General features: G+C 55.1%; 2 protein-coding genes and 1 long non-coding RNA gene across 4 annotated transcripts in view; 2 read left to right on the top strand and 1 right to left on the bottom strand.

Annotated features, from left to right (window-relative positions):
• On the bottom strand, positions 1–8,856 carry LOC111744949. The gene is made up of 2 exons (XR_002782401.1): positions 7,353–8,856; positions 1–263 (listed from the first exon to the last, which is right to left on the bottom strand). It is a non-coding gene; the product is annotated as an uncharacterized LOC111744949 (long non-coding RNA).
• Positions 1–17,750, top strand: part of ATG2A (autophagy related 2A) — a 43,891-nt gene extending 26,141 nt beyond the window's left edge. The window contains exon 41 of one of the 2 annotated variants that reach the window (XM_023535710.1): positions 12,305–17,750. In XM_023535710.1, the coding sequence (XP_023391478.1) occupies positions 12,305–12,339 (35 nt within the window). In that variant the 3' untranslated portion in view covers positions 12,340–17,750. The remainder of the gene's footprint in view (positions 1–12,304) is intronic. The other variant, XM_023535709.1, reaches the window with a different exon arrangement.
• Positions 6,550–26,738, top strand: EHD1 (EH domain containing 1). Its single transcript, XM_011368770.2, has 5 exons — positions 6,550–7,186; positions 10,476–10,573; positions 21,161–21,573; positions 24,043–24,207; positions 24,671–26,738. The coding sequence occupies exons 1-5, from the start codon at positions 6,783–6,785 to the stop codon at positions 25,193–25,195; spliced, it is 1,605 nt and encodes a 534-aa protein (XP_011367072.1). The 5' UTR covers positions 6,550–6,782; the 3' UTR covers positions 25,196–26,738.
• The last annotated feature ends 885 nt before the right edge of the window (positions 26,739–27,623 follow it).

Raw genomic sequence — 27,623 nt, 5'->3', positions numbered from 1 at the left:
TATTTGTAGGATTATTTATAAAATGAGTCCAGGTGACCCCACCCCAGGTAAGCATAACGCCGACCTTTGCGGTAACCACTTCCTTGCCTTTCTCTGCGGGCGACCACCCATGTTCGTGGCCCAAAACACAGTGTTTTGGTTCTGCCTGGGTTGCTGTTGTTTGTTCATTATGTAAATGAACCGTGCTGCTGTGTCTCGCTGTCTCCTGGTTGCTGGAGCCCACAGTTGTCTACGGTCACTCACTGCTGTCCCACGGTGTTCCACTGTATGAACAGAATACCATCGATCTATCCATTTACTGTGCATGGACTTTGGTACTGCTGGGCCATGAGGCCATGAATGTACTATCGGGCCAGGCCACATGGTGTCTGAGGAAGGGGTATCTTGTTAGTAGCCTTTTTCTTTTTGTTTTTGACAATGAAACCTTCAGAATACTCGCAAGAAAAGTACAATGAACACTCATATACCCTTCCTTCAGGTTCACCAATAGTTAACATTTTGCCGTAGTTGCTCTCACTCTACTCTCTCTTATACACGTATAAACACAGGCACACAAATTTTTTTCTGAATCATTTGAGAGTAAGTTATATAGGTCATAACCCTTCACACTTAAATAAACATGTTGCTCCTAAGACAAATGACGTCTCTTACACAGCCACAATAGTTACCATATTTAGGCATAGTCACACTGACGCAATACCATCATCTGATATGCCGTCCACTTCCGGATGTCTCTGGCTGTCCCACTAAACTGAGATAACGCCTCATTTTTGGCGGGCAGGTCTCTTTGGTCTTCTTCAATCTGAACCACCCTCAGCCCTTTTCAAGACCTCGACATTTTTGAAGAGTACAGTCCAGTTGTTTTGTAGAATCTCACTCAGCTTTCTTCAAATATGTCCATAATATAAAATTTGGACAATACAGAAAAGTAAACAAGAATTGCCCTAGCTCCTATGACACAAGGATAGCCCTGTAGACATTTCCTCTAAACGCTCGAGTTAGCTGACTTCTCTGTTCTGTGCACTTTGCATGCGTTTCATCCTGCATGCTAGGGGCTGTGGTTATCTCATTTTACAGCTGGTCCCAGATACTTGCTAAAGATGACACGGTCTTTAGGACCTGAACCTGACTGTGTGCTGGCCCTTATGTTGCACTGCCTCTTGATCGTGGCTGGTAGTGTGTGTGTGTGTGTGTGTGTGTGTGTGTGTGTGTGTGTGTGTGTCCCTACTATTAGGGCTGGACGATTCTTGGTTGTGGGGACTGTCCTGAGCACTGTAGGATGTTAGCAGCATCCTTGGGCTCTACCCACTAGATACCCGCAGCACCCTCAAGTTGTGACCACTGAGAATGCCAAATGTCCCCTGGGGAGCAAAATCACCTCCGTTTGGGAACCCCTTGTATGTGTGTGTGTGTGTGTATCAAGCCAGGTCGCATTGTATTCAGTTTTGAAATCTGCTTTCCCAGTATCGCTAGACCATGACCACTTCAGTTTCCTTCCATTTTCTTCTCGTCGTCCGTTGAATGTCTGCCAGGTGTTGCCCAGCAAGAAAATTGTCGATCGACAAAAGGACAAATCCATTGCTACAGTTACCTTTTGCTGTGCAACAAATTATAGGTTCCCTATCTGAAAGTAGCGTTCCTGTGAAACGTTTCGCAAGCCGAAATGGCGTAAAGCAAAGCAGCAATTACCATTAATTTCTATGAAAAAGTTTTTGAGCGGTCCCAGACCCCCAAAATAACCTAACAATGACACCGAATAACACCTAACACCTAAACTCACAATGACACGCAGTCAAAGCAGCGCCATTCTCGCTGCCCAGGACGTGCGCTGCCTCTGTAAGGGCTCCCTGAGAAACAAACGCTGAACACTCTTCACCTTTTTTCGTAAAAGTGAACATTCTCTCCGGATTTCTTTTGGTTAACGAAAACAGGTCTTTCGTAAAAGGGAAGTTACGTAATGCGAACCTTCAAAAAGTGTGTGTGTGGGAGGGGTGCCTGTACCACAAACTTAATGGCTTGAAACAACAGCCATTTATCAGCTCTCCGGTCTGTAGGTCAGAAGTCCAGAGTCTCAGGTGCTGAAATGGGGTGTGGGTCGGGCTCAGCTCTCATCGGGGGCTCTGGGAGGAATCTGCTTCCACATCCGTTCTTATTGTTGGTTGGCCAGGGTTGGCAGAATCGGGTCCCTGCAGTCGTAGGACTGAGACCGCCACTTCCTTGCTGGTTGTCAGCTGGGGGCCGCTTTCAGCTCCCAGAGGCCACACACGTTCCTCTTCGAGTCACCCCTCCATGTTTCGGCCAACAAGAGCACCTTGGATCTTCCTTGTGCTTTGAATCTCTGACTTCCTTCCTCTGCCACCAGCGCGACTAAATTCTACTTTCAGAGTTCCTGTGATGAAGTCAGGCCACTAGGATAATCCCCTCTCTAAAGTCAAACTCTGCCATTGAACGTGACCTCTCAGATTCACAGTCCCAGGCATTATACCAGGTGTGTACACCAGGATGGGGAGTCTTAGGGACATCTTAGAATTCTGCCTACCAAAAATGACCGAAGGGCAGGAGGGGTATTTCAGGGTGGAGGGCTCTTGGAACCAGAGGGCAGGAGGCCAGGCTGAGGAGGAGACAGAGGCTTGACGCCAGCTCTGGAAGGGCCTCACTGCATTCCTGCCCTTGGAGAAATCCCTACGTGGACTTCTGGGGGCAAACATGGAGCTTAGGCACACGTGGCCGGCTCTCTCGTCTCCTCGGTTTCCAGTCCCTTTTCAGATGACCCGCCCCCAGAGCCTGTACTTAAGAGCAGGACAGAGAAGACAAAGGTCACAAGAATGTTCCAGCTGGGCCGAGAGGAGGTGTGAGAGGCTGGCTGAGACATCTGTATGCACCACCAGCTCAGTGTGCCACCGTGTGAAGACTGATTCGGGGGGAGGAGGGAGAGGTTAAGCCAGCAGAGGAGACTGGAGTGTGGCTTTGGGCACATCGTTGGACCCTCACTGAGGTGTGGATGTGAGAGACTGGGTCAGAGGCCAGAGGAAGGGCTCATTAAAGATGAACTGGGTTCTGTGCCATGTAGGCCAAGTGTGACAGAATTAATCTCCAGCCCCCAGCCTGTGAGGCCCATGGTGAGGCTCAGGCTGTTTCCTCCATGGGGGAATAGGAAATAAGAAGCCATGATGAGGGAGAACATGCCTGGAGGGCACCTGAGGAGGGCAAGCGGCTGCACTCACATAGGTGGGGCTAAGATGGCGGCCACTCAGGCAGCAGCATCCACACACCTCGTGTACTCTCAGGCTGCCGAGAGCATGGGACATCAAGGTTACACCCATTTCCATCAGTGTAGGATAAGAGGACCCCCAAGACCCTGCCAAAGGATCCCTGGTGGTGTCACTGTAGAAGACATTATTCTCCTGTGCCAAATGATAAATCACTTCCTGTGGAATCCCCAAATGCTGCGTGTTCACAGCGAAGGCCTGGAGGGCAGGGCTGGGATGGTGCCTGCGTTCTGCAGGGAGATTGGGTTAAACACTGCACCCTGCGCTCAGCTGCAGCTCCTGCTGCCACAGCCCCTGGAAGACGGTGCCGGAGGCCACCGGGACAGAGACACCATTTGTAAGCCTGGCAGTGGGTGGCCTCCTCCAGTCCAGCATGTAGTTTTTATCAAAAATGCTCAGAGGTCTCTGCAGCTCAGCTCTGCAAAGCACGGTGTGGTTGCCTGTCCGCAGCACCCAGGTAAATCGCAGGCTGGGCCTCCAGGCTGCAAAGCAGGGGCTGCCGCTTGAGAGCAGAGTTTACCCCAGCCTGTACCCAAGATGCTCTCGAAACCCTGTTCCTCTGCTTTGCCTCCAGCCAGACCTTGAGAATTCAGACTTCAAAGGGTTTGAGCCTGGAAAGAGCACAGTGCTAACATTCCAAAGGTCCAGCTTCTCAATCTCTCCAGGAGTCTTCGAGGAAGCCACTCAATAGCCCCGGGCCTCCCGTGTCTTCTCGTGACATTTGGATGCAGAGATCCTGGGCAGCCCTAACACTGTGTCACCACCGATTTGTTGTTGTTTTTAGGGGCCCTGTAGACACTTCTCTAGACCAGGCTATCATGGGACTGAGCAGATTGCTCTGAGGGAAAGCAGGTGGCCCCTTTCCACTGGCTGGGCACACAGTCCCTGAGGAGCCCTAGCAATCCCCCGGGGCTGGGCTGGGCGGCTCTGTATTTGTGAATTTGAAAGAAGAAACTGGGAGTGATGGATGGGCATCATTTCCGAGATACAGGAAACATCTGACCCCTCCCTCTAAATCTTTTCCTGGGGACCCTGGCAAAGACAGAAAGCGAAGAGAGAGAGAAACCAAAAGTGAAATGGTTCATTCACGTTTCGCAAAACAGAAGCTATTCAAAAAACACAAAGAAAGAAAGTTAGGACATTTTCTCAGTCTGGGGAATTACTAGACAAGGAAGCTGCCCAGGACCTGGGCACCAACTCTGTGAAATTGGGTAAACTAATATCTGCCCGTTTGAGCCTCATGAGGGAGAAAGGTCCCCTATTCTAGTCCTTTGAGCTCCTTGGAGAAAGTCAAGCAGCCATACAGAACCAACGAGGGCTGGGGTTCATTTATAAATAACCCATGAACATTTTGTTGTTTTCAGTTTTGTAGGGCTGGGTTTTCCCAGCACACGGGGCTCTGGGGAGATGCGCAAAACATGGCCCATAGCGGGTCAGTATGAGAGTTGCTGGGGATCTAACTCTTCAAAACCTCATTCAGGCCACTAAACAACCGTCTCTTTCAGAATCCTCAGCCTGGGGCCCTTCCCTGGAACAGCCCAGAAGTTGCATCTCCGGGGTGGACCCCTCAAAGAACCACGTAGGAGGCAAGTCGTTTGGCTGGAAGGCTGGCCCAGGAAGTCTGGACTGGGCCCCTGGGAGACTCCTGGTCACCAGCTGGCACACGGCCTATGGTGACAGCCTCAATATCTTCTTTTGAGAATGCCAAAGAGTCTCATGGCTTCTTTTCACATGTTTTACTGTGATTGATGAAAAGAATGCTAATGAAACTCAAACAAAAGCAGTAAATCAGGGACCTAAGACTGAAGGCAGGGCTCTCCAATGCTTCCAGAGCGAGAGGGGAAGGCAATCGATTTAACTTTACTTTTTCCCTCAGAAGGCACTGAGGCCTGACCCTACAAGGGGTGGGTGACCAAAGCTGCCATCTTGCCCTCTCTGGCTCCCGGCTGACTCAGCTCCCCTAATATTCTGCTTGTTCTCAGAGCTGAGTTCCTGCCTCCGTCCTCTTAGCCCGCTTTCTTCCCCGATATAGGCATCCAGCTCTCCAGGCTCTCACACCTCCCAGAAGCCAAAAAGCTGGACGTGAGACCTCCAAGTTTCCAAATACATTTTAGATCTGTCCAGGAGCCTCCTGGGACCCCCTCCCACGCTTCAGTGTCTTGTACTGGTTACACAACAATCGCAGTTCCCAAAGCTCTGACATCACCCACTGAAGATTCTCACCAGCCTGGACAGCCCAGGGAACCTACATGTGGCCCAGGATGATGGCGGGCGAATGAGCCAAATGGAACAGCAGGGAACTGGTAAGGAGGGTAGGGGCACAGGTCGGAGTAAATAACTGGTAACTGGTGGTGACCCCAAGATGAAAGCGGAAGTATTTGGGTTTTTTAATTCCTCCTAATTTCCCACAAGATTTCACTGTTGCCCCACATTTCCCCTCCTCCTACAGAGGGAATTTCCTTTTTCACTTCCTCAAACCTCATGTGGCCAAAGGGCCTCAACTTCCTCTTTACCTCCTCCCACCCTCCCACAGATACAATCTCTTTACCGAGGCCATCTTTTCTCCTCTACGTCATATGTCAAAAGCGTCCTCCACTGCTTGTGTCCACCTCCCAATTCCCAGCCCCTTTGGCCTGAGGGGAGCTCACCTCTTGCTCCTGGTCAGACTTTCCCAATTGGCCTCCTCTCCCTTCTCATTTTTCTTTCCCCAGTCACCGCCCCTCCTTGGATGTTCAGCTTCCTCTACCTCCTATTTCTTGCCTCGCCCTCTCTCAAATAAGACAAAGATGCGGGGATGAGAGGGAGTGTCGGGGAAGCAGGGGCCACAGGAGACAAGGAAAGGCAGTGCAGATGGGGGGGGCACAAGGCCCCCAGGGTCCTCCTAAGCTTCCGGAGATTCGGAGCCGGTGGGAGGAAGAAGACTGTTCGTGACGAAACTGCGGGTGGGACGCGAATTCAAGAAGCTGGGGTTTCTAACTGGGAGTCTCACGGATGCTGCAAGGCACGCAGGCCCCAGGACCTCCTCGCGCCCCGGCCGGGATTCCCGCCTTCCCAACCGCAGCACTTCCGCGAGCCGCCCCCTGGGGCGAGGCCAAACAGGTGTGGTTGCCACGGCACCCGGGCCAGGGGCGGGGAGTGGAGCAAGTGCGCTCGCGAGATTTGGAATCGGCCAATGGGAGGCGGGGGAGGGAAGACGTGGCACGGAGTCCACAGGCGGGGCTCTTCCCTCCCCCTCCCAATTCCCTGCGTCCTCGCGGCGGCGGCGCGCGCGCGCGCGCCCGGACGGAGGAGACGGGCCTTATAAAGGGCTCTCGACGAGGCGCGCGCTCCACTCCGCAGAGGGCGCTTCGCGGGCCGTGCCGTGCGCCTGCGCAGTGCGGGCCGTTCCCCGCCCCCTGCCCCTTCGCCCCTTCGCCCCTCCGCCAGCCGGCCCGGCCCCGCCTCGGCTGCGCGCCCTCGCCCAGCTCTCAGCCGCCGCTCTGCCCCGCAGCAGCCAGCCCCGTCTCCGGCAGCATGTTCAGCTGGGTCAGCAAGGATGCCCGCCGCAAGAAGGAGCCGGAGCTCTTCCAGACGGTGGCAGAGGGACTGCGGCAGCTGTACGCGCAGAAGCTGCTGCCCCTCGAGGAGCACTACCGCTTCCACGAGTTCCACTCGCCGGCGCTGGAGGACGCTGACTTCGACAACAAGCCCATGGTGCTGCTTGTGGGCCAGTACAGCACGGGCAAGACCACCTTCATCCGGCACTTGATCGAGCAGGACTTCCCTGGGATGCGCATCGGGCCCGAGCCCACCACCGACTCCTTTATCGCGGTCATGCACGGCCCCACCGAGGGCGTGGTGCCTGGCAACGCGCTGGTCGTCGACCCGCGGCGCCCCTTCCGGAAGCTCAACGCCTTCGGTAACGCCTTCCTCAACAGGTACCCGTCCCTTGCCTTGGGGGTCAGGGGGGGACGACTCGGGCGCGAGTCCCGACCCTCCCGCGGCCGCCGCCCCACCGTCCTTTGTCTACGAGACCCGGGGCAGGATCCCTCAGTGACCAGTCTTTGGGACAGGGTCCCCTGCCGCTTCGCATAGAAAACTCACCTGTGGGTCTGGGAGTGGGCGTCGTTGGCTACCCGAGAATTTTCTAGGATATCAGTTTAACTCCCAAAGGTCCTAGCCCCACTTCTCTCAGAACCAGGCGTTAGTCCTGTCTCCACCTCCTTCGCCCAGACTGGAGGCACCTAATTCATTCAAACCACCACCCCGCTTCCTTCAAAGGTCTTTTTTAAGTGTGTGGGAGAATTAGCCATTCCCTTTGCTAGTGTGATGTGTTGTGCCTCCCCTGGGGCCAGTGGTTTTGTGTGGGAGGTACAGGGAGGATCTGCTGTGGCCTGGTGAGTTTAGAGCAGCAGACAGCTGGGGTTGGAACACTCCTCCCAGGGTCTGTGCTGTGTTAGGGGTTTCAGCAAGCAGCCTCAGGTGGTAGCCCTGGGAGCCCTGGAATGAAATTCGGGCCCTGAGTCCCTATGTAGATTCTCTAAGAGGTTCCTTAACCTACTTGGACCTCTGTTTCTCCAGTTAAATGGGTGAAACCTGCCTTATGATGATGAGGATAATCCTCCAAGATTCTAACTATGGTGCTACTAATGAAATGCAGTCACCTCTTCTAAGCAGTGTAGCTGCTAAGCTGACTTTTCTCTAAAGGAACTCGGAGGTGCTAGTCAGTGTTCTTAAAATCTCCGCCCCCACCCCCATGGCATGTACACAGATCTGCCCTCTCAGCCACCCCCCCATTCAAGGAATGACTGCATATGCCTTTTGAAGTCTGGGTCTGGGTAAGAGTCTAGGAAAGAATCCTTGACTCTTGCCTTCAGGTCTCCGCCCTGTGTGCTCGCATTCCTTTCCAGACACTGTCCAGCCGCACAGGGTGGACCAGCTTGCCCCCAGTCCAAGCTCAGGGACAGGCCTACCTCCAGGAACAGAGCTGACCTTTAACAGAGAAGACAGGCAGGCTACTCTTGTCTTTTTGCTCTTTTCAGGGCTTTAAGCATGTTCTCTTAATTTTTGTACCATTTGTGCATTAGGGCCAGAGTTGAGTAGCCCTTTGGTGAGACTCCTGAAGAGACATGGCCCCTCTTAACCTGGAGCCTTCCTCTGGAGTATGCTGGTGTTTTAGAATTATTGTGCCTGTAGATAGGGGATTGGCACCCACTGTTAGCTGGTGGGCGCAGTGTGATCTTGTGGAAAGTTTTGCTGCTATGCTGGGAATTCCAAGCATTATTAGGTCTCTACTTTCACACAGAACTTTGGGAAGCTAGAATAAGGGTACCTTGGCTGTCCTTAGCTCTCACTTCAGCTTGTGAGAGCAGACTTTAGACATCTAGGCAACCTCACCTCATTGGTTCAAGAAACTGCGGCCTGAGCCAGGTCGCTTTGTTGAGCTCACCCAGTAAGTAGATGCAGCACCGACTGTGTTTGTGCAGCCAGTTACTATTCTATTGCTTTTACCGCACAAAGAGCAATTCAGGAGTGCTGGGTCCCAGCCGGGTGCTTTGATGATGTTGGTGCCACAGGATGCGACAACCACACTTGTTTCCTTCTTCAGAGAGTCCCCAAATGCTAATAGCCCTGTCGAAAGGGGCCTCATCAGCCGAGGATGGTAGGGAGGGGAGAGACCGTGGGTTTACACTTTTGCGGAGGCCCCGAGCAGTGTCAGCTTGTGCTTCCCCTCTAGCCAGGGCACACAAAGGGGGTGCTTCTCTGGCAGACACAGCCTCTCCCAGAGCTCTTAAAGAGACCCGTTGAGTCATGAACTTGACTTTCCAGCTTTTTCCCCCTAAGTGGCTGCTCTGGGACTGAAATCAGATGGAGCAAGCTGAATGAGGCAGGGCATAGTCAGGGTATCCTCATTGCTTAACTGGTACCGCCTACTTGTAGTGCGAGGTGAAATCTGCTCGGCGCCTCCCTGTTGGTGAGGAGATGGGCTGGGACGCAGCTGTACTGCCCCCTCCCTCTCGCTTCCCGCCACACGCCTGGGCTTTGCAGAGCAATCGTTTGAGTCCTCCAGATGTTGACTCCTCACCAGGCTGGTTCACAGGCCTCATTATGTATGTTACTCCCACAGCTATTCTGCTTCAAATCCTTTTAGTTCGTCTGTCTCTCAGAGTGACTCCCTTCCCAAGCAGGAACCCCAGCGACACACACTTACTTATTATAGCACTCGGGCTCTGCTGCTGGCACTGGGGAGGATGAGGTCTGAGGTTTGCTCACCCCGCGGGTCAGCTGGTTTTGCTCTGTTGTGTTGCAGGCAGCACCTCTCACCTCTGGCCAGCTGCCCCGGCCTGTGGGCCACTGGTCAGCTGGGGGGTGGTGCCCACGGGAAAGCTCAGCAGCTCAGATTTCTCCCCGCTGTCAGACAGGCAGCGTTAAGCCTGTGTCCTACAGACAATGGGTCAGTATTTTCTTTGCTCACAATACCTTTTTCAGAGAAGTTTTCAAAGGCGCCTTTACTGTGTGCAGTCAAGAACCCCTGCTCTCAGCTGGGATAGCCTCTTGCTGTCCTGGGCTGTTGTCAGTCCAGTGGGAACTTAGGCACACACAGCTAAGCCTTCATTATGTTGCCAGCCTCTTTGTGGCTTCAATCTTCCTGGACCAGATTGACTTTCAGAGAATGGTGTCAGGACTTCCCTGCCCCACCACCTAGCCTGTGTGGTCCCCCAGCTTTTACTGGCTGCCCACTGCAGTCCCTCTCCCCAAGCAGCTGGGTGGAGGGGGAGGGCTGGGCCCAGCAGCAGCAGGAAAGAACCAACTCTCTTCCATGTGTGGCGGTGTAACCAAATGGTTAAAAATTTTAATGTAGAAGCCCAAGGTTTCAGTGTCACGCTTCTGCTTCTCTTCTGGATTGGAATGGTGACCCAGGCTCGTGCAATTTTCCCTAACACATCAGCAACTTGAAAGCTATGAACTTTTGAACTCTGGGGGAAAAGCTAATGCGAAGGAAGTGCCGATGGTCAGTCGAGCCTGCTGGTTGGATGCCAGTGAAGAGACCATGTAGTTTGCTGGTCACTCCTGGGAGACTAAGGTGATAGAAAACCTCCTTTAAGTTCCATGTTTCTGGGAAGGAAGCGGAGGTGGCAGTGTAGCACGGAAGGCGCTGCTGCTGTGCCCTCCAGAGCAGTGATGACTGAACCTTGACCTCTCTCCCTGGCTCTCGCTCCTACGCAGGTTCATGTGTGCCCAGCTGCCCAACCCGGTCTTGGACAGCATAAGCATCATCGACACTCCTGGGATCCTGTCTGGGGAGAAACAGCGCATCAGCAGAGGTAAACAGCCTGCAACACTGCCCAAGGCCCCTGGGGTGGTCACACCACGTCTATCCGTCTGTCCGTTGTTGGTGACGCAGACCAGATGCCGCCCTCGAGGTCTGTCCCAGCCCAAGTGAGAACCCATTTCCCATCAACCTCGTCTGTCATCAGTGCTCCAAGCCCTGAGAGGCACAAGCTGCTTTCTTCCTTGGTTCTCTTTGCTAAGGTTGCAAACAGCCAATGTTGTGTGACTTTCATGCTTTTCAGCTGCCAGGACATGCTTGAAGGGACAGGACTGGCTGTGAGGCCACAGGAAATTGCTCAGTATCTGGGCTGCAAGGTACCTCAGCCGGCTCTGCTGACTGTGAATGAGCCCCTGGCTCCCTGGGGCTCACTCACCTTAGTTTGTGTTTAAAAGCTTTGCCTCCCGAAGCGACGTACGTTCCTATTAAGTCCAGCAGCCTGGGGGGGAACAGTTTGACTTGAACAAGCCCCATAAGGAGATGCTGGCAAGTATGTAACTATTTACGAGCTAGTGGAAATGTGTTTAAATTTGCGTAAATGTTGGTAAGCAGCGGCCACCCTGGGTGCTGTACGAGGGGCAGGTTTTCATCCGGAGTGTTAGCACACCAGGCCCATTCCCGTTTTGTAAACTGGCTCGATTCTGCTAGGCTTTGGTTCAGAATGTGCCTGAACTGCATCTTGTTTCTCCTGCCCACCCCCTTTTTGTAGCAGGGAGGGGAGCTCGGGGCCTGGAGAAGCGGGAGGGCAAGGGCAGTGACATCTGGCAGGCCAGGAGTGGTACCCGCAGCTGCAAAAGTACAGATGAAATGAGATCAGACTTAGGGGCTGAAGACAAGCGACCGGTTTGTTTAACATCAGCTTGTAGATCTTTCCCGTGCCCCTTTCCCTCTGGGCAGCCCAGCGTCTGTGAGCTTTGCAGATGAAGCCAGCAGCCTGAGATCTGGGAGGTAGTGTGTCTTTGCTGTGGCTGTGAGGTTGTCGTGGTGAGGGGACCTATTCTCGGTGCTGTCAGACCTTGCTTCTCTCCTTTTCAGACCCGGGGTCCCCTGCCTTTGTCGACTTGCATTAGAGTGTACCGAGCCTCCTCTGTCTCCAGATCTGCCTTAAACTTTTAGATTCTCTATCAGAGAGTGACCCTCTTAGGAGTCCAAGGTAGGAAATTTGGGGACCCCTTCTAAAAGAGCGAGGGCCAGTTTTTTCTTTCTTACTGCTGTTATTATTCCTACCTGGTTTTAAGAAAATGGCTGATGAGCCAATTGTTGTTTGCCAGAGCCAGGCTAGAAAATTTGAATCGGTTTCTCTTAAAGGGAAAGACCCACAAAGGGGAATTCTCAGTCTACCTCGAGGGCCGAGCCATCCTAGAGGGACTTTCTTTGAGGCTCTATGGAGCTGCCTTTCGAATGACCTGGAGGAATAGGCAGAAGGGCTGCTCTGACTGGAGGCTGCCTCTGGGCTTCACGCTACGCTCCCAGCCCCAGTGGATGTGTACAATTCTTCAAGATAAGGGACTTTAGCTTACAAAAAGAAGCTTATCTTCCCGGAAAGCAGGCTCAGTAAGGCCTTCAGAGCTAGGAGTTAAGGTATTTGAGAGAAAGGGTTTGGGGTTCTTGTGGCCTCTGTTGTTACGTCAACGGGAACTCAGAAGCAGCTGTTTTCCACCAGCGCTGGGGAGTTCCTGTGCTGGGCACCTCTGACACTTCAGCTGTGTCGGAACAGCTCAGCCAGCTGAGAAGGTGGGAGTACATGTCTCGAGACACTAGGTACCCTGGCTGGCACTGCCCGCTGGGATGTTGCCCTCCCCTGCCTCTCCTTCTCTCTCTTTCCTTTCTGCATTAGCTAAGAGGTGGGCAGTGGTGTTCCAACTTGCTCTCTCTGGAACGGTCACCAGATCAGGGTCTCAGCGTGCCTTCCAGTCAGAGAGAGTACATTTGACAGGGCTGAGGAGGACACAGCGTGCAAGGCAGTCCCAGCCTTCAAGACGCCTGAGCAGATGGCAGATACCTGGGAGAGGAAGCCAGCTGTAGACACGGGCTCCGCTAGTGCTCTACCCAGTTCCGCCTTGTGGCTTCTGCCTGTGCCTCTCCAGGTGTAAGACGTGGCCCTTCTGGGTCCCTGGGCAGCCACAGAAAGCCTCCCCACACCCCCGTCATGGGCAGGAAGAAGGAGAGGGGCTTAAAGGTAAGCCCGGTGTTCTAAATAGAGAAGGATTTTCGTCTGTGAGACAGCGAGACATCAGACTGATTTTAACCGTTTTTTAGACCGTTTTTTCCCCTCCATATTCCTAGAGGAATTGGTTTAAAGCATTTTACTAAGTTACTGAGTTGGGACTCGCTGTGGAATATGTTCGGTATTGGTGCGTGTTATCAGCAGTAGGAAGGCCATCGTGAGGTTCCTCTCAGACGTGCTGGGCGCGGGCTCCAAGGGCGGTGGCCGCCGGATGGATGGAAAAGGAGTGGACTTCTCCTCCTCGAGGTCCCACCCATCCGTCATTGCCAAGGTCCCATGTCTCCCTGTCCAGCACCGGAAGTCAGAGCAGGGCAGTGTGTTCCAGGCTCCCCGCCACTTCTCTCCACTCCCTTTGCTGACCATGTGGAAAGCAGGTGTTTCCCTCTCGGAAAGACAGAGCCAACAGAAACCAGCGGTCCTGGGCCCTCAGCAGCCTCTGGAGACAACAGCCGCTGGAGGCGCATGTGCATTAGAGTTGCTAATTACGTCCTTCCATTCCCTGCGCCCCCCACACCCACCTGGCCCATCCTGACTTTTTCCCCACGGTCCCTAATGCCACGGTCCCGAATGCGTGCAGGAAAGATAAGGAAGGGCCTGTGGAGACGGAAAACAGTCGGGATGAAGCCCCGGCTCTGCGAGAGACTCCTGGGAATCACTACAGTGGTCTTGGGCTGCACTTCCCTGTTGCTAATCTCCTGAGTGACTTTCAAGATAACGTTCACCTGTGTCAGCAGAGAAAGTGACTTGCACATGCAGCGTTCATTCCTGAGTGCCACCTGTGTGACAAAGGGCGATTCAAAGGGCATCTGGGGCCGGCAGGGCTGGTACCCTGGGCTCACAGGCTGCTGGCCTATACCGTCACGTCAGGGTCTTCCATGGTGAGTCCTCAGTGGCCGCGATGGGAGGCACACTTAGGCGGAAGCCCCAGGCCGGGAGGCAGGAACCCAGCCAGTGCACTCCCTGCCATTGACACTGTGAGCTGAACTGGAACTTTTGTGTCAGTTTCCCCCTTGGAAGTCACGGTAGCAGCAGGGAAGTGTCATTTAAAATTGGACGAGGAGTCCAGAGCCCGGCCAGCCTTGTGCCTGGCTTTCTCCTGACCAGTGCCATCGGAACCCGCTCCATGTCACTGTCATAGCAGCTGCACCCCTGAGGAAGCTACTGCTTTTCAGATGAGGAAATAGAGGCTTAGCAAAGTTGTGTAATTAGCCTAAGATGACACAGGCGGGCGAGCATGTGTCCGCACTAGAATTGGAGCCCAGCAGAGGCTGTACTCAAACCGCACTGCGCTGAGAGAGCGCTCTGGGGTGAGGGAGCCCCCGAGGGCTTGGATCAGACAAGTCGTAGTCCCCCCTTAGGTCATTACTGTGCAGGGCTTCTCAGCTTTTCTGAGATCCTTCTCCATTGGCCAGAGCTCAGAAATGGACCGACATCTGGAGCTCTGAACAATGCTGGGATCGTCTTCCTTTTCCCTCTTCTCCGCTTCCAGACAGAAACTGCCCCTCCGGCTGTCCGGGGATAGGTACTGGGCACCCTGGCCAAGGCTGGCTGGTCTCGTGGGTTCTCACTCACCCTGCAGCTGACTGTCCCTGGTTCCTAGGCTCCATCGAGGACCAGGCGCTGGCCTGATCCCTGGCCCAGACCCGGAGCCCTCTGACCTAGGGGTGTCCCTTCTGGCCGATCCTTATGCTGAGCACCTCCTGAAATGTCCCGCCCATAAAAGCCCCCAGGCCAGTGTTTCACCAGGGTTATTCAGCCCATAGAATGCTCTATGAGGTTGCCTGAAAGCCTTGTGCAAGCTGAGTGCTGCGTGCCTCCTGGCTCCCCAGCTTCCAGAGCTCAGCTAATGATGGAAGCTCCCAGTCCCAGACCAGTACTTTAGGGGCCGGGAGCCACACCGGTCAAACAGGGTAGCGGGACATCCTCCCGTTCTTGCCAAGGGTCACAGGGTGCCATGTGGAAAGCTCTTGCCCTGGCGTCTGGTGCACAGTTAAGTATTCTGCAAACGTCAGCTGACCGAAAATGAAGACACTGGAAAATCCAGGAATTCCCAGACTTTAATGAGGAAGACCTTTTTCTAACTAGCATCCCAAGGAGCTGGAAGATGGGGAAGCACTGACTCAGCGGGGTTTCCCTTCAGATTCCAGCTCTTCCTGTGGGCACAGCTATCTCCTGAAAGCCTTCCCCTCACCACCACCCTCTGCACCCCCCCACCCCCATCCCCTAGTCCAACCAACAGCTTTTGGCCCGAGCCCTCATGGGAGTGCCGCCAGCTTTGCCAAGGGGAGTGGGCGGCTCCTCCCTCGGAGGGCTGGTACCAGCCGGTGCGGGCGCTTGGCACCTGTTCCCAGGCTGGCAGCACGGCGGCCGGCTGGGTAGCAGCTGGCCCGCGCGCCTGCAAATGTTTGGTTTAATTTGGGGTACGAGGCATTCTTCACACATTAGAAGTGGTCGTTGCCCACCTACCCATCCGAATCTGAGCTTCTTGAGTCCAGACTACAAATCTTGTGCGTAAATACTAGTTAACATTTACCAAGTGCTTATAGCGTGCCAGGTGCTCACTCGATGCTCACAGCAGCTCTGTGAGGAGGAAACTGAGGCTCAGAGAGGTCACGTGGCTTGCTAGGGTCACATCGCTGCTTGTTGAGTAGGTTGAGGATTTAAATGGGAGCCTGAGTCCAGAAGCCATCTGTCTTCTCTGGGGGCCCTCCTGTCCTTTGTTTCGTTGCTCGTTAGGTCAGATTTATTGAGGTCTAGTTATATGTAGTAAAACTCACCCCTTTTCAGTGTACAGCTCCCTGAAGCAGTCATGTGACCACCTCCACGGCCAAGATACAGTGTCTTTCCATCACCCAGGAGAGTTCCTTGCACCCCCTTTTAGTCACTCCTGGTCCCAGACAACGCACGGATCCGATACTTGTCCCTAAGGTTTCGCCTTTGTCAGATCGTCCTGAATGGAATCGTACAGTATGAGCCTATCTTGCCTATTTTCCCTTAGCTTGCGCTTTGTGGTTCATTATGTATTGAGAGTGTCATTGGTTCATTCCTTTTGTGGCTGTGCTGTCCCGTCCTACGGATGCATCATTTGTTATCCGTTCACCTGTTGGAGGACATTTGGGGTTCCACTTTGGGCAGTTTTGAGTAAAGCTGCTGTATTTTTGTACAGCGCGAATTTTGATTTCTTAATGTCTGTAGGATAAACACCGAGGCGTCGGGAGCCCCTTCCTCCTAACCGCCGTGCCGCGCTGGGGAGTCTTCCCTTCTCTAGGAACTTTAGCTGCAGGGAGCTCGGCGCAAGTCCTCACGGTGTTGATTCTCAGCTCTCTAACCTCTGCTTTGCCCGCCTGGGCCCAGCACGAGCTGGAAGCACATGCGATGGAGAACCATGGCAAGAAACACCCAGGCCCACGCGGCTTGAATGGCAGGAAACAGAAGGCGATTGGAGACAAACCCTCTATTGTTTGTGTTCTAGAAACTTTTGGAATGTATGAAGCAGCTTTCCCCCCAGCTGGTGGAACTACCTGCGTCTGCAGGGTGCTAGGGTAGGGCGAGGAGGCATCGCACCTGCTGCCTCTGCACCTTGGTGCCTGGTGGCAGGAAGCGTGACTCTCGTCAGGAAGGCAGACCCCGTGAGGCAGCACCTGAGAGGCAGAAGGGGCCCAGAGGGACTTGGGAATGGAGCCAGCGGAGCCAGTGTGAGAGGCGCGCTTTGGCCTCCTTGCCGAGCTCGCTTCCCAGAGGCTGAGCACAGCCTGATGGGCTCAGCCTTCCTGCTCTCTCCCCTGACCCCGCGACTGTGTGTGGCAGAGGTTGGGGGGTGTGTGTGTCAAATGCACATAAGACTTAACCATTTTAAGTGTACGTTTCTGTAGCGTTAAGTGCATTCACATTGTACAGCAATCACTACCGTCCATCTCTACAACTGGTTCTGTCTTCCCAAACCGAAACTCTGTCTCTGTTGAACACTGGTGACCTCCCGTTCCCCGTTGTCCAGCTTCTGATGACCACCATTCTGTTTTCTCTCTCTGTGGATTTGACTTGTCTAGGGACCTCCTGTAAGTGGAATCCTGCAGTATTTAAATGTCCTTTGTGACTGGCTTATTCTATTTTTCCCTAATATCTTCAAGGTCCCAGAACTTTCTCAGCCAGGGCTTATCCTTTATCAGAGATGGCCTGGCGTTTGCTCGCACTGCAGAGCCAGCCTTGTCTTTCCAGCTCACCCCTCACCCTGCCGCCTGTGTCCTTCATGCGTGACCGATGCCAGTGCTCTGACTGCCACCCGGCCCGAGGCGGACGAAGCTACAGCTCGACGCTCCCACCTCTGGGTGGAGGCAGTTTTCTTTTTCACCAAGGACACCATGACTTCCCACTTCTGCTGCAGAACTGCTGTGCATTAGGTGATGTCTGATACCTGATTCCGTGGCTGAATGCACCTGTTACTGAGGCTGACCTCTAGCGTGTTCCAAAGGCTGAAGGTTCACTGCCTTGGGCAGCACTGGGGACTAGGGGGCGGGGGGTTGGCAAGCTCATCCCTGTACTTGTCTGTCGCCTGCCACAGAGCTCCAGGCTGAATGGTGCCTGTGGCTGCCTGCATGGACTTGATTGATGCTCTCGGTGCTGCAGCTGCGGGTCTAGCCCTTGGTGCCTATTGAGAGACCATCTCTCAGGCCGAGTGAGGCAGTGATGGGTTAGGACACTGGGTGGGCCTGGTGGTGGCTACTACCGCCTAGTTTCACACACCTACAATGATATCACACATGCCTGAGTGTTGGGACCTTTTTCGTGACCTGTGGGTGTACTTGGCCAGCCATTGTGTCTCCTTCACCAAAAGTGTGAGTGTTTTCCATAATAAACAGGAAATTTCATTCACCTGCAAAAAAAAAAAATGGGCTTAGCTCTATTGGCTCTGAGTTGAGGTGTTGGCGAGTGACTGGGTGTGCGGGAGGGGTGGGGGCACTGGGCTCTGGCTGGGGCTTGGGGCCCTGCAGGCAGTGACCCTGGTGCCTCATTCCCTTTCCCCGTCATGCTCTTGGCCCCCACCATTGGGAGAGGGGGGAGTGAGGCCACGTTGGGTGGGGCGACCTCAGCTCCCCACGCTGTCCTCACTCCTGGGCCAAAGCTAACTTGGTCTCGAGCCCAGCCCATCAGGGCGCCCCTGTTCCCAGCGCCTTGGTTTGGCATCGCTGCCTCCCCCGCTGTGTGACTCTGTGGTCGTTTGAACTTTTGTCAGCCTGAGGACAGTTTGACAAGGGGAGATGTTGGGCCTCGTTTTTGCTGAGAGGGAGCTGCTCGCTGTTCAGTCCTGAGTCATCGCTTTTTCAGTGCTGACCTGCCGTTCCTAGAGCCGGCCATAAAAGGCAGAGGCGGCATGGCCCCCTTAGGCCCTGCAGACTGCGAAGCCTGTGCCCTGCTTCCCTCAGCCTCCTCCTCAGCCCTCCTTTCTGGTGTCCTGATGATGGCTTTGTTCTAGGTGGTCCCTTTGGGGCTCTAGGATCCAGCTGCATGGTGTCCAGGGGCATCGGAGGCTTGTACTTCAGAACCAGCAGCTCGTGAGGGTGGCTGGCGACTGTCACAGGAATGGCCTGGCACTTGCTCTTGCCCTGCCACACTGAGCATGGGGAACCTGGTAGCTGGCCATTTCCAAACAGCTGCCCCAACCTCCAGAAGGCTGATTGCTCTTTTGCACAGGCTGAAGTTCAGAGCCGCAGAGGCTTTGCTGCCCGCAGCTGCACCTCACCTCCACCCTGTTAAGAGACCCTGGCCGGTCAAAGGGCTGCTTCTGGCCTGAGCGTCCTGCCCCCCCACACCCCCCGGAGCACTGGAGTGAGAGAAGGTTGCTCATTGCTGCCCCGGAGAGGCCGCCATGCCAAGTGGACAGAGCAGTGGATTTAGAGTTTTCCTTAAGTTTGCCACAAGGACAGAAGCCAGCCTCTGGCCTGAGAGCCAGGCCCAACATTTGTCGCTCTTAGTTCCTGAGCATGACGCAGTCCCAGGCTGCTCGTCCCTCGTTGCAGTGGGCCCTGTCACTCCTCCGTCACCTGCGTTTGCTCCGCTCACCCGAGTCGTTGCAGCGCCCAGCCCTGTGCTGGGAGCCCGCACGTCACCTCGTAAGGCCCTCCCACGATCTCACGGGGAGGGATTGGTTTTTAAATTTTTTTATAGATGAGGAATGTGTAACTCAGAAGTTAAGAACTTAAGGTCACAGAGCCAGTGGCTGGAGCCAGGAGTTGAGTCCAGAGCTATCTTATTTAAAAACCTGTGTGCTCTGAGCGCCCAAGTGTGGGGAGAGGCTGAGAACCCTGTGGCTTCAGGCACTCAGGCAACTCTGAAGCACATTTGAATATGGGGGGGCCTGGCTGCCAGAATGTTTATGTAACCAGGCGGGGCTTTGCCCCAGGCACACCCCGCAGTGTTAACTGTTTACCTTAAAGCCCTGGTGAGGGGCCAGCGGATGGGAGAACAGAGGAGGCAGGAGGAAGCAGAGGACTGTGGACTTGCATTCAGCCCTGGGGCCTGGCAGGCTGGGGAGCAGCCAAGTCCCACTGTGTGAAATACTCTGCAGGTTCCTTTTGAGAGGGACGAGAGGGCTGCCCTTCCTCCTCAGGGCACTGTAGGTTGCTCTGGGCTTTTTTTTTACAGTTTGTTCTTTTTGTTGGTCTCCATCTCTACCTGCTTTTCTGTTCCCGCATTCTAAAGTAGTGGTCCCCAACCTCTTTGGCACCAGGGACCGGGGCTCCTATGAGAATCTAATGCCTGATGAGCTGAGGCGGTGATGCTGGCGCTGGGAAGCGGCTGCAAATACAGATGAATCTTCGCTGGCTCACCTGCTGCTCACCTCCTGCTGTGCAGCCTAGTTCCTAATAGGCCATGGACTGGTACTGGTCCATCACCCAGGGGTTGGGGACCCTTGGCCAAGGTGGGGAGTACAAGCGAGGTCAGTTTGGCCAGTTCCTGGGCTGCGTCCTCGGCTCTTCTTTCTGCAGTGTCTTCTTTGGCTTATTCTCGGGGGTTGGACTGCCCTCTGGCAAGCACTTAGTGGTTCCTTAGGGGGTCGGCCTACATTTAGGTGGCTGGTGGGTGCAGGCAGAAATCGAGGAGACAAGGAGTCTTGCCCAGAATCACACACAGAGGAGATGGCAGCACAGGGGCTGGGGCCTAGGCTTGAGTCCCAGGGACTCTTAGGCAGTGGTTGCCATGTGGGTTCTTACCCTCTTCTTAGGAATCCTAAAAGGTAAGGAACAGTTTTTACTTCTTTAGGGGCAGTGGAAGAATTGGAAACATTTTGAAGAGGCATAGTTGTAAACAGGATACAAATCAACCCACCAGTACAGAGCCCCCAAACTCTACTGGCTTCACTCAGATATCAGATGGTTTCTGTGAAAAAATAACAGTCCACGGCCGTCCTGGCCATGCAGGCTTCATCTCTGAGCCCAAGGTAGCTGCTCCAGCTCTTGTCATCACATGCGCATTCTTCAGGAAGAGAACGGACAAAGGGCTCATACTCCTCGGTCATTTCCGCTGCCAAAAAGCTGGGGGGTCATGAATTCAGCTGAAACCAGACAGTTCTGTTATTAAAAGAAGAATTCCAGTTAGCAGTCTCTGCCACCAATGGGCCTTAATTGGTTGGTGGGAACCAGCAGTGAGGGGAGCAAAGAGCTGGAGTTCAGTGCAGCTGCTTCGTTTTAGGGAAGTATTCGCGACCTAGAGGGGAGAAGTGGTTTGCCGTACTTCATGGCCTCATTGTAGAGCAGAGGTCAGCAGACTTTCTATGGGGGTCAGAGAGTTAACATTTTTGGCTTTGTAAGCCCTACGGTCTCTGTCGCAACAACTGAACTCTGCCATTGTGGACAAAAGCAGCCGCAGACAGTACAGCTGAGGGGGGGGCTGCCGTCTGGTATAACTTTATAGAAGCAGGTGATGGGTCAGATTTGGCCCCCGAGCTGTAGCTTGCCAGCCGGCCATAGAGAATGAGATTCCTACAGAGGCGGTAGCAGCCGCAGGTAGTATTGCCATTATTCGTTGTCACAGCTGTGCCAGGGCATCCGGGTGCCAGCTGGCAGCACCCTGGGCCTGTCCTCACTGTGCGGCGCTGAGCCATGCTGCTGGGGTCTGCTCGCTCCTGCCGTGGTCTGACCCAGTTTAGAGCTTGGGCTTTGTGACTTCTTTTGCATCATTTATTTTCTAAGCACCTCTTAATGCCAGGTGCTGCATGAGTGAGGGCACAGAAATGGGGGGACCCTGCCCCCCTTGTGAGTACATTCTGGAAATTTAAATGACTCCATGTGGAGAGGTACCAGGCCAAGTCAGGGCCGCCTGGCCCGTGGGGCCCCTGAGCTCACCCTTCCCATCCCGCAGGGTACGACTTCGCGGCCGTCCTGGAGTGGTTCGCCGAGCGGGTGGACCGCATCATCCTGCTCTTCGATGCCCACAAGCTGGACATCTCCGACGAGTTCTCGGAAGTCATTAAGGCCCTCAAGAACCACGAGGACAAGATCCGTGTGGTGCTGAACAAGGCTGACCAGATCGAAACCCAGCAGCTGATGCGGGTGTATGGGGCCCTCATGTGGTCCCTGGGGAAGATCATCAACACCCCTGAGGTGGTCCGGGTCTATATCGGCTCCTTCTGGTCCCACCCGCTCCTCATCCCCGACAACCGCAAGCTCTTCGAGGCCGAGGAGCAGGACCTCTTCAAAGACATCCAGTCTCTGCCCCGGAACGCCGCCCTCAGGAAGCTCAATGACCTGATCAAGAGGGCGCGTCTGGCCAAGGTAGAATGGTGGGCGAGGGGTGCGAGGCCTGCTGCCGGGCGGGGCGCAGGGGTTGCTGGGACTGCTACTGGGGCCTCGGGATCGGGATGCCCAGAACTCACCCTGCAGACCCCCGGCCATTCCCGCATTGCACGGTGTCCGAACCAGTCCTCTCTCTGCACCTATGGGTGCGGCCTTTCTTTAACTGAGAATCTTCTTCATGCACATAAACCTCAAACCGGAAGGTACCACCGAACCCATGGGCAGCCTAGGGAGTGGAAGTGGGTGGGGCACGGCCCGAGGCCTTGTGGGCGTCCCTTCCCAGTTCTGTTGAGCACTGGCCTGCATGCGGGGAAGAGCAGAACACGTAAGGAAAAATAAAGCATGATTTATTTGTATCGTCTTAGGGTGAGCACGAGCTGCTGCAGAAGCAGACGACTGGGGAGCTATCCAGGTGGGGTAGGCCAGGCCGGGGCGCTTCTGGTGGGAGCCGATGCTTAAGCCAGGACAGGAGGGAGCTAGTAGAGAGACGTGGTGTGAGCCTATGGGCCCAGAGCGAACGCTGGGTCCCCAGAGGCCTCGTAAAACCGTCCCTAGCCCTCTGTGGAAGCTCGGGGCCTGCTGGCACCTGCTGGCAGCATCCGAATTGCTTAAGAGTTTGGGATCTCAGTGCCTCAGTGTACTTTAGTGAGACCCTGGGGGGCCTGGGGCTGGGAAATGAAGGTTAATGCCTCCAGTGGACCCTTCAGACACAGAGGAACACAACACATTCCCTGAGGACATCTGATTTTAAATACTCCTGAGTCTTGAGCCTGCTGGTGTAAGTCTTCAGCCTGGGTCAGTGCACATGTGAGGGTCATGGACCCTCGCGGCACAGAGTTCAGCCATCAGCCTGGGCTGGACAGTCATGGTGGCCGGCAGAGGCCCTTGCGCATCACCTATCCAGGGGCAAAATGGCCATTGGAGAGCAGGGGTGTTGAGCAGAGGAGTGGAAAGGCATTTTGTAGGTGTTATGGCTTCAGCAGAGGCAGTCCTGTGGCCAGTGAAATAGTCACCCTGGGCTCCTTAGTGTCACAGGACTGAGCAACGGCACTTCTCTTCAGACAGCAGTCTCTGTCCTGAGACACCCAAGAGGAGCTCCAAGAGCCGTCCCTCCAGGGAGCTGGCTGCCTGTGTGTAGCCTTGAGCCGTTGAGAACGCTGTGGACAGAACACAGTGATCCAGGGCGCCCCATACTGTCTTGAGGCCTGGAGTCCGATAGCGCTTAGCCTTAGTAATAAGAACTGACCCTTCATCTTTGACCACTGGGCTGTGTCTCCACCCTGGTTACCCAGAGTGCTCCTGGATCAGCAGATTGGAGCTTGCTAGAGGAAAGTTCTCAGGCCCCACCTCTGCCCTGCTGAACCAGAGTCTGCATTTGAATATAATCCTCTGGCGATCCATATGCTTAGCGAAGTTGCAGAAGCCTGCTCTGGAGGATACAGGGCTTCACATTGTTCTAGGTATCTCACTTCTGGAACCTTCCCGGTGAGTGAAGCTGGTTCTAAGAAAAGATCCCATGAGAAAACCTGAGTAACTGGCTCCCGGCCTCCAAGGACTGAGGCACATCCTGAGCCGAAGCAGGACCGGCAGCGAATAGAGAAGAGACCGGTCCGGCCCCTGCTCAGGCCGCAGGGAAGGGCAGCGCCCCCTTCTCCCTGCCCAGCCCCCTCCCAGCAGGGCTGCTATGCTCTGGCCTGGCCCCCTTCCAGGACAGAACCGCGGGTGGACTTCTGTCCACGCCTGTTCATTTACAGAAACGGTGTGTAATTGTCTGGCCTGCGGGCTCATTGAGTCACCATGCCTGGGAAACCCCATGCTCTCCCGTCTTGTCCCCCGCCTGCTGGTCCGAGACCATTTCCTTTTCCTGGAGTGAGTAGCTCTCTCTGCGCTGGCTTGTGCTGGCCTGTGCTGGCAGAGCAGTGACTGCGACTCTGTGACAGGCCTTCTCCCCTCGAGCCAATCTCAGCCGGGCTCCTGGCCCAGGGCGGACGGGGTCAGGCCAGTGGAGGGGATTGGATGGGGTGGAGTCTGGGGGAAAGGGAGCAAGACCGGAGGGCCGGTGCCCTTGGAGGGCGCCAGCATTTTCAGCCCGATGTGGGGAAATGAAGGGCGTGCCGCCCTGAATTGGAAAACGTCTGAGCAAGGTATTGAAGCTAAGACAAAGCTTGAAACATCTGGGGAAAGCCTTGTAGGATTTTTCTAGTCCTTAGTCATCCCTGAGGCTGTCATGATAATAAAATGTAGTATAAGTCAGGCCGTGTTGGAGTTCTGTGGCCTCAACATCAGCGTCCACATGCTTGCATATGCAGGACGGTGGAGCCCTTGGACGGCTTTCAGCCTCCTGGGTTACGATCCCAGCTTTCGGGGTGGGCCAGCCCAGGCACAGGCCTTGCTCCTGACAAGGTGTCCACGCGGCCCTTGACGTCTGCTCCATCCCTGTCCGCACAGGTCCACGCCTACATCATCAGCTCCCTCAAGAAGGAGATGCCCAACGTCTTCGGTAAAGAGAGCAAAAAGAAAGAGCTGGTGAGCAACCTGGGAGAGATCTACGCGAAGATCGAGCGGGAGCACCAGATCTCCGCCGGAGACTTCCCAAGCCTCCGAAAGATGCAGGTACAGCTGTCCCGCGCCCTCAGCTGGCTGGTGGCAGTCAGGAGTGGTTCTCCGTGGGGTGGGGCCTCCCAAAATGGAAGCAGCTGGGTTAATCACCAGTGCTCCACCCAAATCAGAGATGTTGACCCATGTCCTGACACTGAGAGGGGAATGTGGTGACTCAGCCCAGGCGGTGGGGAAGAGGACAGGGCTGTGCCAGGCACTCTGGCCTCATCCCAGTTAATCCTCGCCACAGCCTTCTGAGGAAGGGACTGTTCTTACCTCCCAATTTACAGACCGGGGAGCAAGGCCCAGAGCGGTTAACAGGTCGCCCAAGTTGCTGAGTGGTTGGGGCAGTGACCCAGAACGTGGCTCTCGCGAGAACCCTTGCTTTACCCACCCCTCCCGGAGTCTGGGGGGAAACCGCATGCTCTCCAGTCTCCTAGGAGGAAGACCCACCCTTCTTCCTCTCCACCCACCACAGGAACTGCTGCAGACCCAGGACTTCAGCAAGTTCCAAGCCTTGAAACCCAAGCTGCTGGACACAGTGGATGACATGCTGGCCAATGACATTGCCCGGCTGATGGTGATGGTTCGTCAGGAGGAGTCCCTGATGCCCTCCCAGGCCGTGAAGGGTGGCGCCTTTGATGGCACCATGAACGGGCCCTTCGGGCATGGCTACGGCGAGGGGGCCGGTGAAGGCATCGATGACATCGAGTGGGTGGTGGGCAAGGACAAGCCCACCTATGACGAGATCTTCTACACGCTGTCACCTGTCAACGGCAAGATTACAGGTGCCAATGCCAAGAAGGAGATGGTGAAGTCCAAGCTGCCCAACACGGTTCTGGGGAAGATCTGGAAGCTGGCCGATGTGGACAAGGACGGGCTGCTGGACGATGAAGAGTTTGCCCTGGCCAACCACCTCATCAAAGTCAAGCTGGAGGGCCACGAGCTGCCCACCGACCTGCCCCCACACCTGATCCCACCCTCCAAGCGGAGGCTCGAGTGACCAGCAGCCCCTACCTGCCCAGCCATCTCAGTGCCCAGCCAGGCAGAGACTGGGGGGAGGGGATGGGTCACCAGTTCTCAAGGTCCATAAAGACTGAGTGGCTGTTTCCTCAGCTCTTGAAAAGGAAAACCACCATCTTTCTTTTAAGGCTGTTCCTGGGCCCAGTAAGGGAGGCAGGGGTCATGCTCATATGTGAATGATGGAATTTTATGCACAAGAACTATGGATATTTTTAATATATAACGTTAGAGGCAGCCTTCTTTCTTGCCTCCCCCTCCGCCTGGTGGCCCCTCGCCCACACGCACACAGCCTCTGTTCTCTGTCCTTGCCCCGCTCTGCCTATGCAGCACATCCTGCCACCGTGACCACTCCGGGCTCGCCCCTCCTGGCAGCTGCCAGGCCCTGGGGCTGTGTGGACAGGAACGCCTGGTCACGTATGTTTGTAAGCCGAGTCGCTCCATCGGGCCAGGGGCTTCCTCCCCGTGCCCCCAGAGTCAGTTGGTTCTTGTGCCTTCCCCTGCCCTGGGCCCTGCACACAGGCCCTGCTCCGCTCTCACGTCCTCCCGCCCCTCGTTCGGCAGTCACAGAAGCAAGGTCCAGCTACCTGTTTTGGGGTGGTTTAAGGGAATGGGCGGGTGCGAGAGAACATCTTCCAGAAAAATATATAAGCTACTTTTGGTTCTGAGAAGTGACACCTTTTATACTTGACCGAATTTTCCAGTAACTTCCCAACCACTTGTTCTGAAGCTGTGATTTTTGTCTCTTTTCCCACACTCCAACCACGGGGCAGCTCTACCCAGGCGCCGTTAGACATGGGTGCATGCGGAGCTCCCCCGGCCGGGGACCCCGGAGGTGGTGTTTCCTGCCGCACCCTCTCACTTTCCTGGAACATTCTGGTGCATCTCTGCCCCACCTTTGAGTGGGCAGGAGGTCCTCATGAACCTGGTATGGCTTGGTGCTCCAGCTCCACCCAGCCTAGTGGCCAGACAGAGACCAGGGACAACCCAGCCCCCTCCCGCTGTCATACCCCATTTCCCATGGAAGCCCTCTCCTGCTTTCCTCCTGCTGAGCAAAGAAGGGCAGCACGTGACTTGGCTGTCCTTGGAACAACCCCCTCCCCAGGCAGAGCGATAAACATGAGCCAGCAAGCAGCCCGCTCAGGCCTCCTCAGTTCTGCCTCAGCCAGGCTGTCCAAGCACAGCCTCAGGCCTGGATGTACTTGTTGGCCAGTGGTTGCTGCCGAGGCCTAGAGCCATCGCAGAGCCACTGTGGCAGGGACTCCTCCGCTGACCTCTTGAACCCCCGCGTACCTCCCAGTGCTGTCTCCAGGCCTCTATCGGCTGGGTCAGAGTGGCCAGGAACTGGCCTGGTCCCGTCCAGCCAGCCTTGGCCCAACGTTCCATATGGTATTAGGTGAGGATGGAGACGCATCGACGAGAATTCAGTTTCAGGTGCAGTGGCTTATCCACGCTTAACCTGTGGGAAGAAAGAGCAACTAAGACGAGACTTTTTTTCTTGCATTAAAAAGTTTAATTGTGCCAAAGTTGGCTCCGGTCCTTTGTTGTCTCTCCCAGGGAGCTGTTCCCACAGTGCCTTCAGGAACGGATTGGCAAGACGGCCAGGGTGAGGTGGCAGACCCTGCCCAGCCACACTCTGTGGCAGCTGCCACCTCCACTTAATAGAGTGAGGCCTGCAAACGGGGCTTGTGCTCGGTGGGAGCTGAGCGGTAGTTTGAGGAGAGGATGGGGTGAAGGAGTCGGGAAATCCTCTGATGATAGCACTAGGCTCCTGCCCTCGGGTCAGGGAGTAGGCACCCGACACCTTACCAGTATCTTCAGCCTGGGCCCTGCCCTCACTGGGGACAGACATGGGTGCCCACGGGGCTCTTGGCACTCGGAGGGGTCAGGCCGACAAGGGAGTGTTGGCCCCAGGGTGGGTTCCTGACAGTGAAGCTGTTACTCAGATGAGCAGATGGACTGACAAAAATACAATTACTGAGGGTGGGGCCAGTCATGCCACAGATGGGGGGCGGGGGACTATTTGTACCAGCAGAGGGAAGGGTGACAAATTGGGAGCTGCAGTGCCATAGAAGGATTTAGACTTGTGTAATCGGGGTGGAGCATGCTCCAGGCACTTATGGCCAAAGACGGTATGTGAACAGGTAGGCAGGTGCCCGCGGGCTCCGAGGGCCAGGTTGTGTGTGCCAGCTTGCGAGGCAGGCTTCTGGTCTGATGGCCAGTACCTGATCATCAGCCCTCTTGGGACCACTCTGACTGGTGCCTTGTGCTGCGTTCACCTTGACCCTCATGACCGGGAAGGTTGGTGGTCTTCCCATGTCACAGCCAAGAACCCGAGACAGGAAGAGCAGGTGTACAGGATGAGATTCACATCCGGTCTGCCCGTCCAGGCTGTGAGCTCCACTGAGTCA

The sequence above is a fragment of the Pteropus vampyrus genome, unplaced genomic scaffold (assembly GCF_000151845.1).
Source record: "Pteropus vampyrus isolate Shadow unplaced genomic scaffold, Pvam_2.0 Scaffold144, whole genome shotgun sequence".
In the NCBI taxonomy this organism is placed as follows: Eukaryota; Metazoa; Chordata; class Mammalia; order Chiroptera; family Pteropodidae; genus Pteropus; species Pteropus vampyrus.
The sequence above is the reverse complement of the archived record's forward strand: the minus strand, read 5'-3'. Positions and strand labels throughout refer to the sequence as shown.

What these genes read in the sequence shown, in the direction of transcription:
- EHD1 (XM_011368770.2), top strand. Translation starts at nt 6,783, where the DNA reads ATGTTCAGCTGGGTCAGCAAGGATGCCCGCCGCAAGAAGGAGCCGGAG. An exon ending in GAAACAGCGCATCAGCAGAG is followed by an intron (nt 10,574 to 21,160) that starts GTAAACAGCCTG and finishes CCCATCCCGCAG; the next exon opens with GGTACGACTTCGCGGCCGTC. An exon ending in AGAGGGCGCGTCTGGCCAAG is followed by an intron (nt 21,574 to 24,042) that starts GTAGAATGGTGG and finishes CTGTCCGCACAG; the next exon opens with GTCCACGCCTACATCATCAG.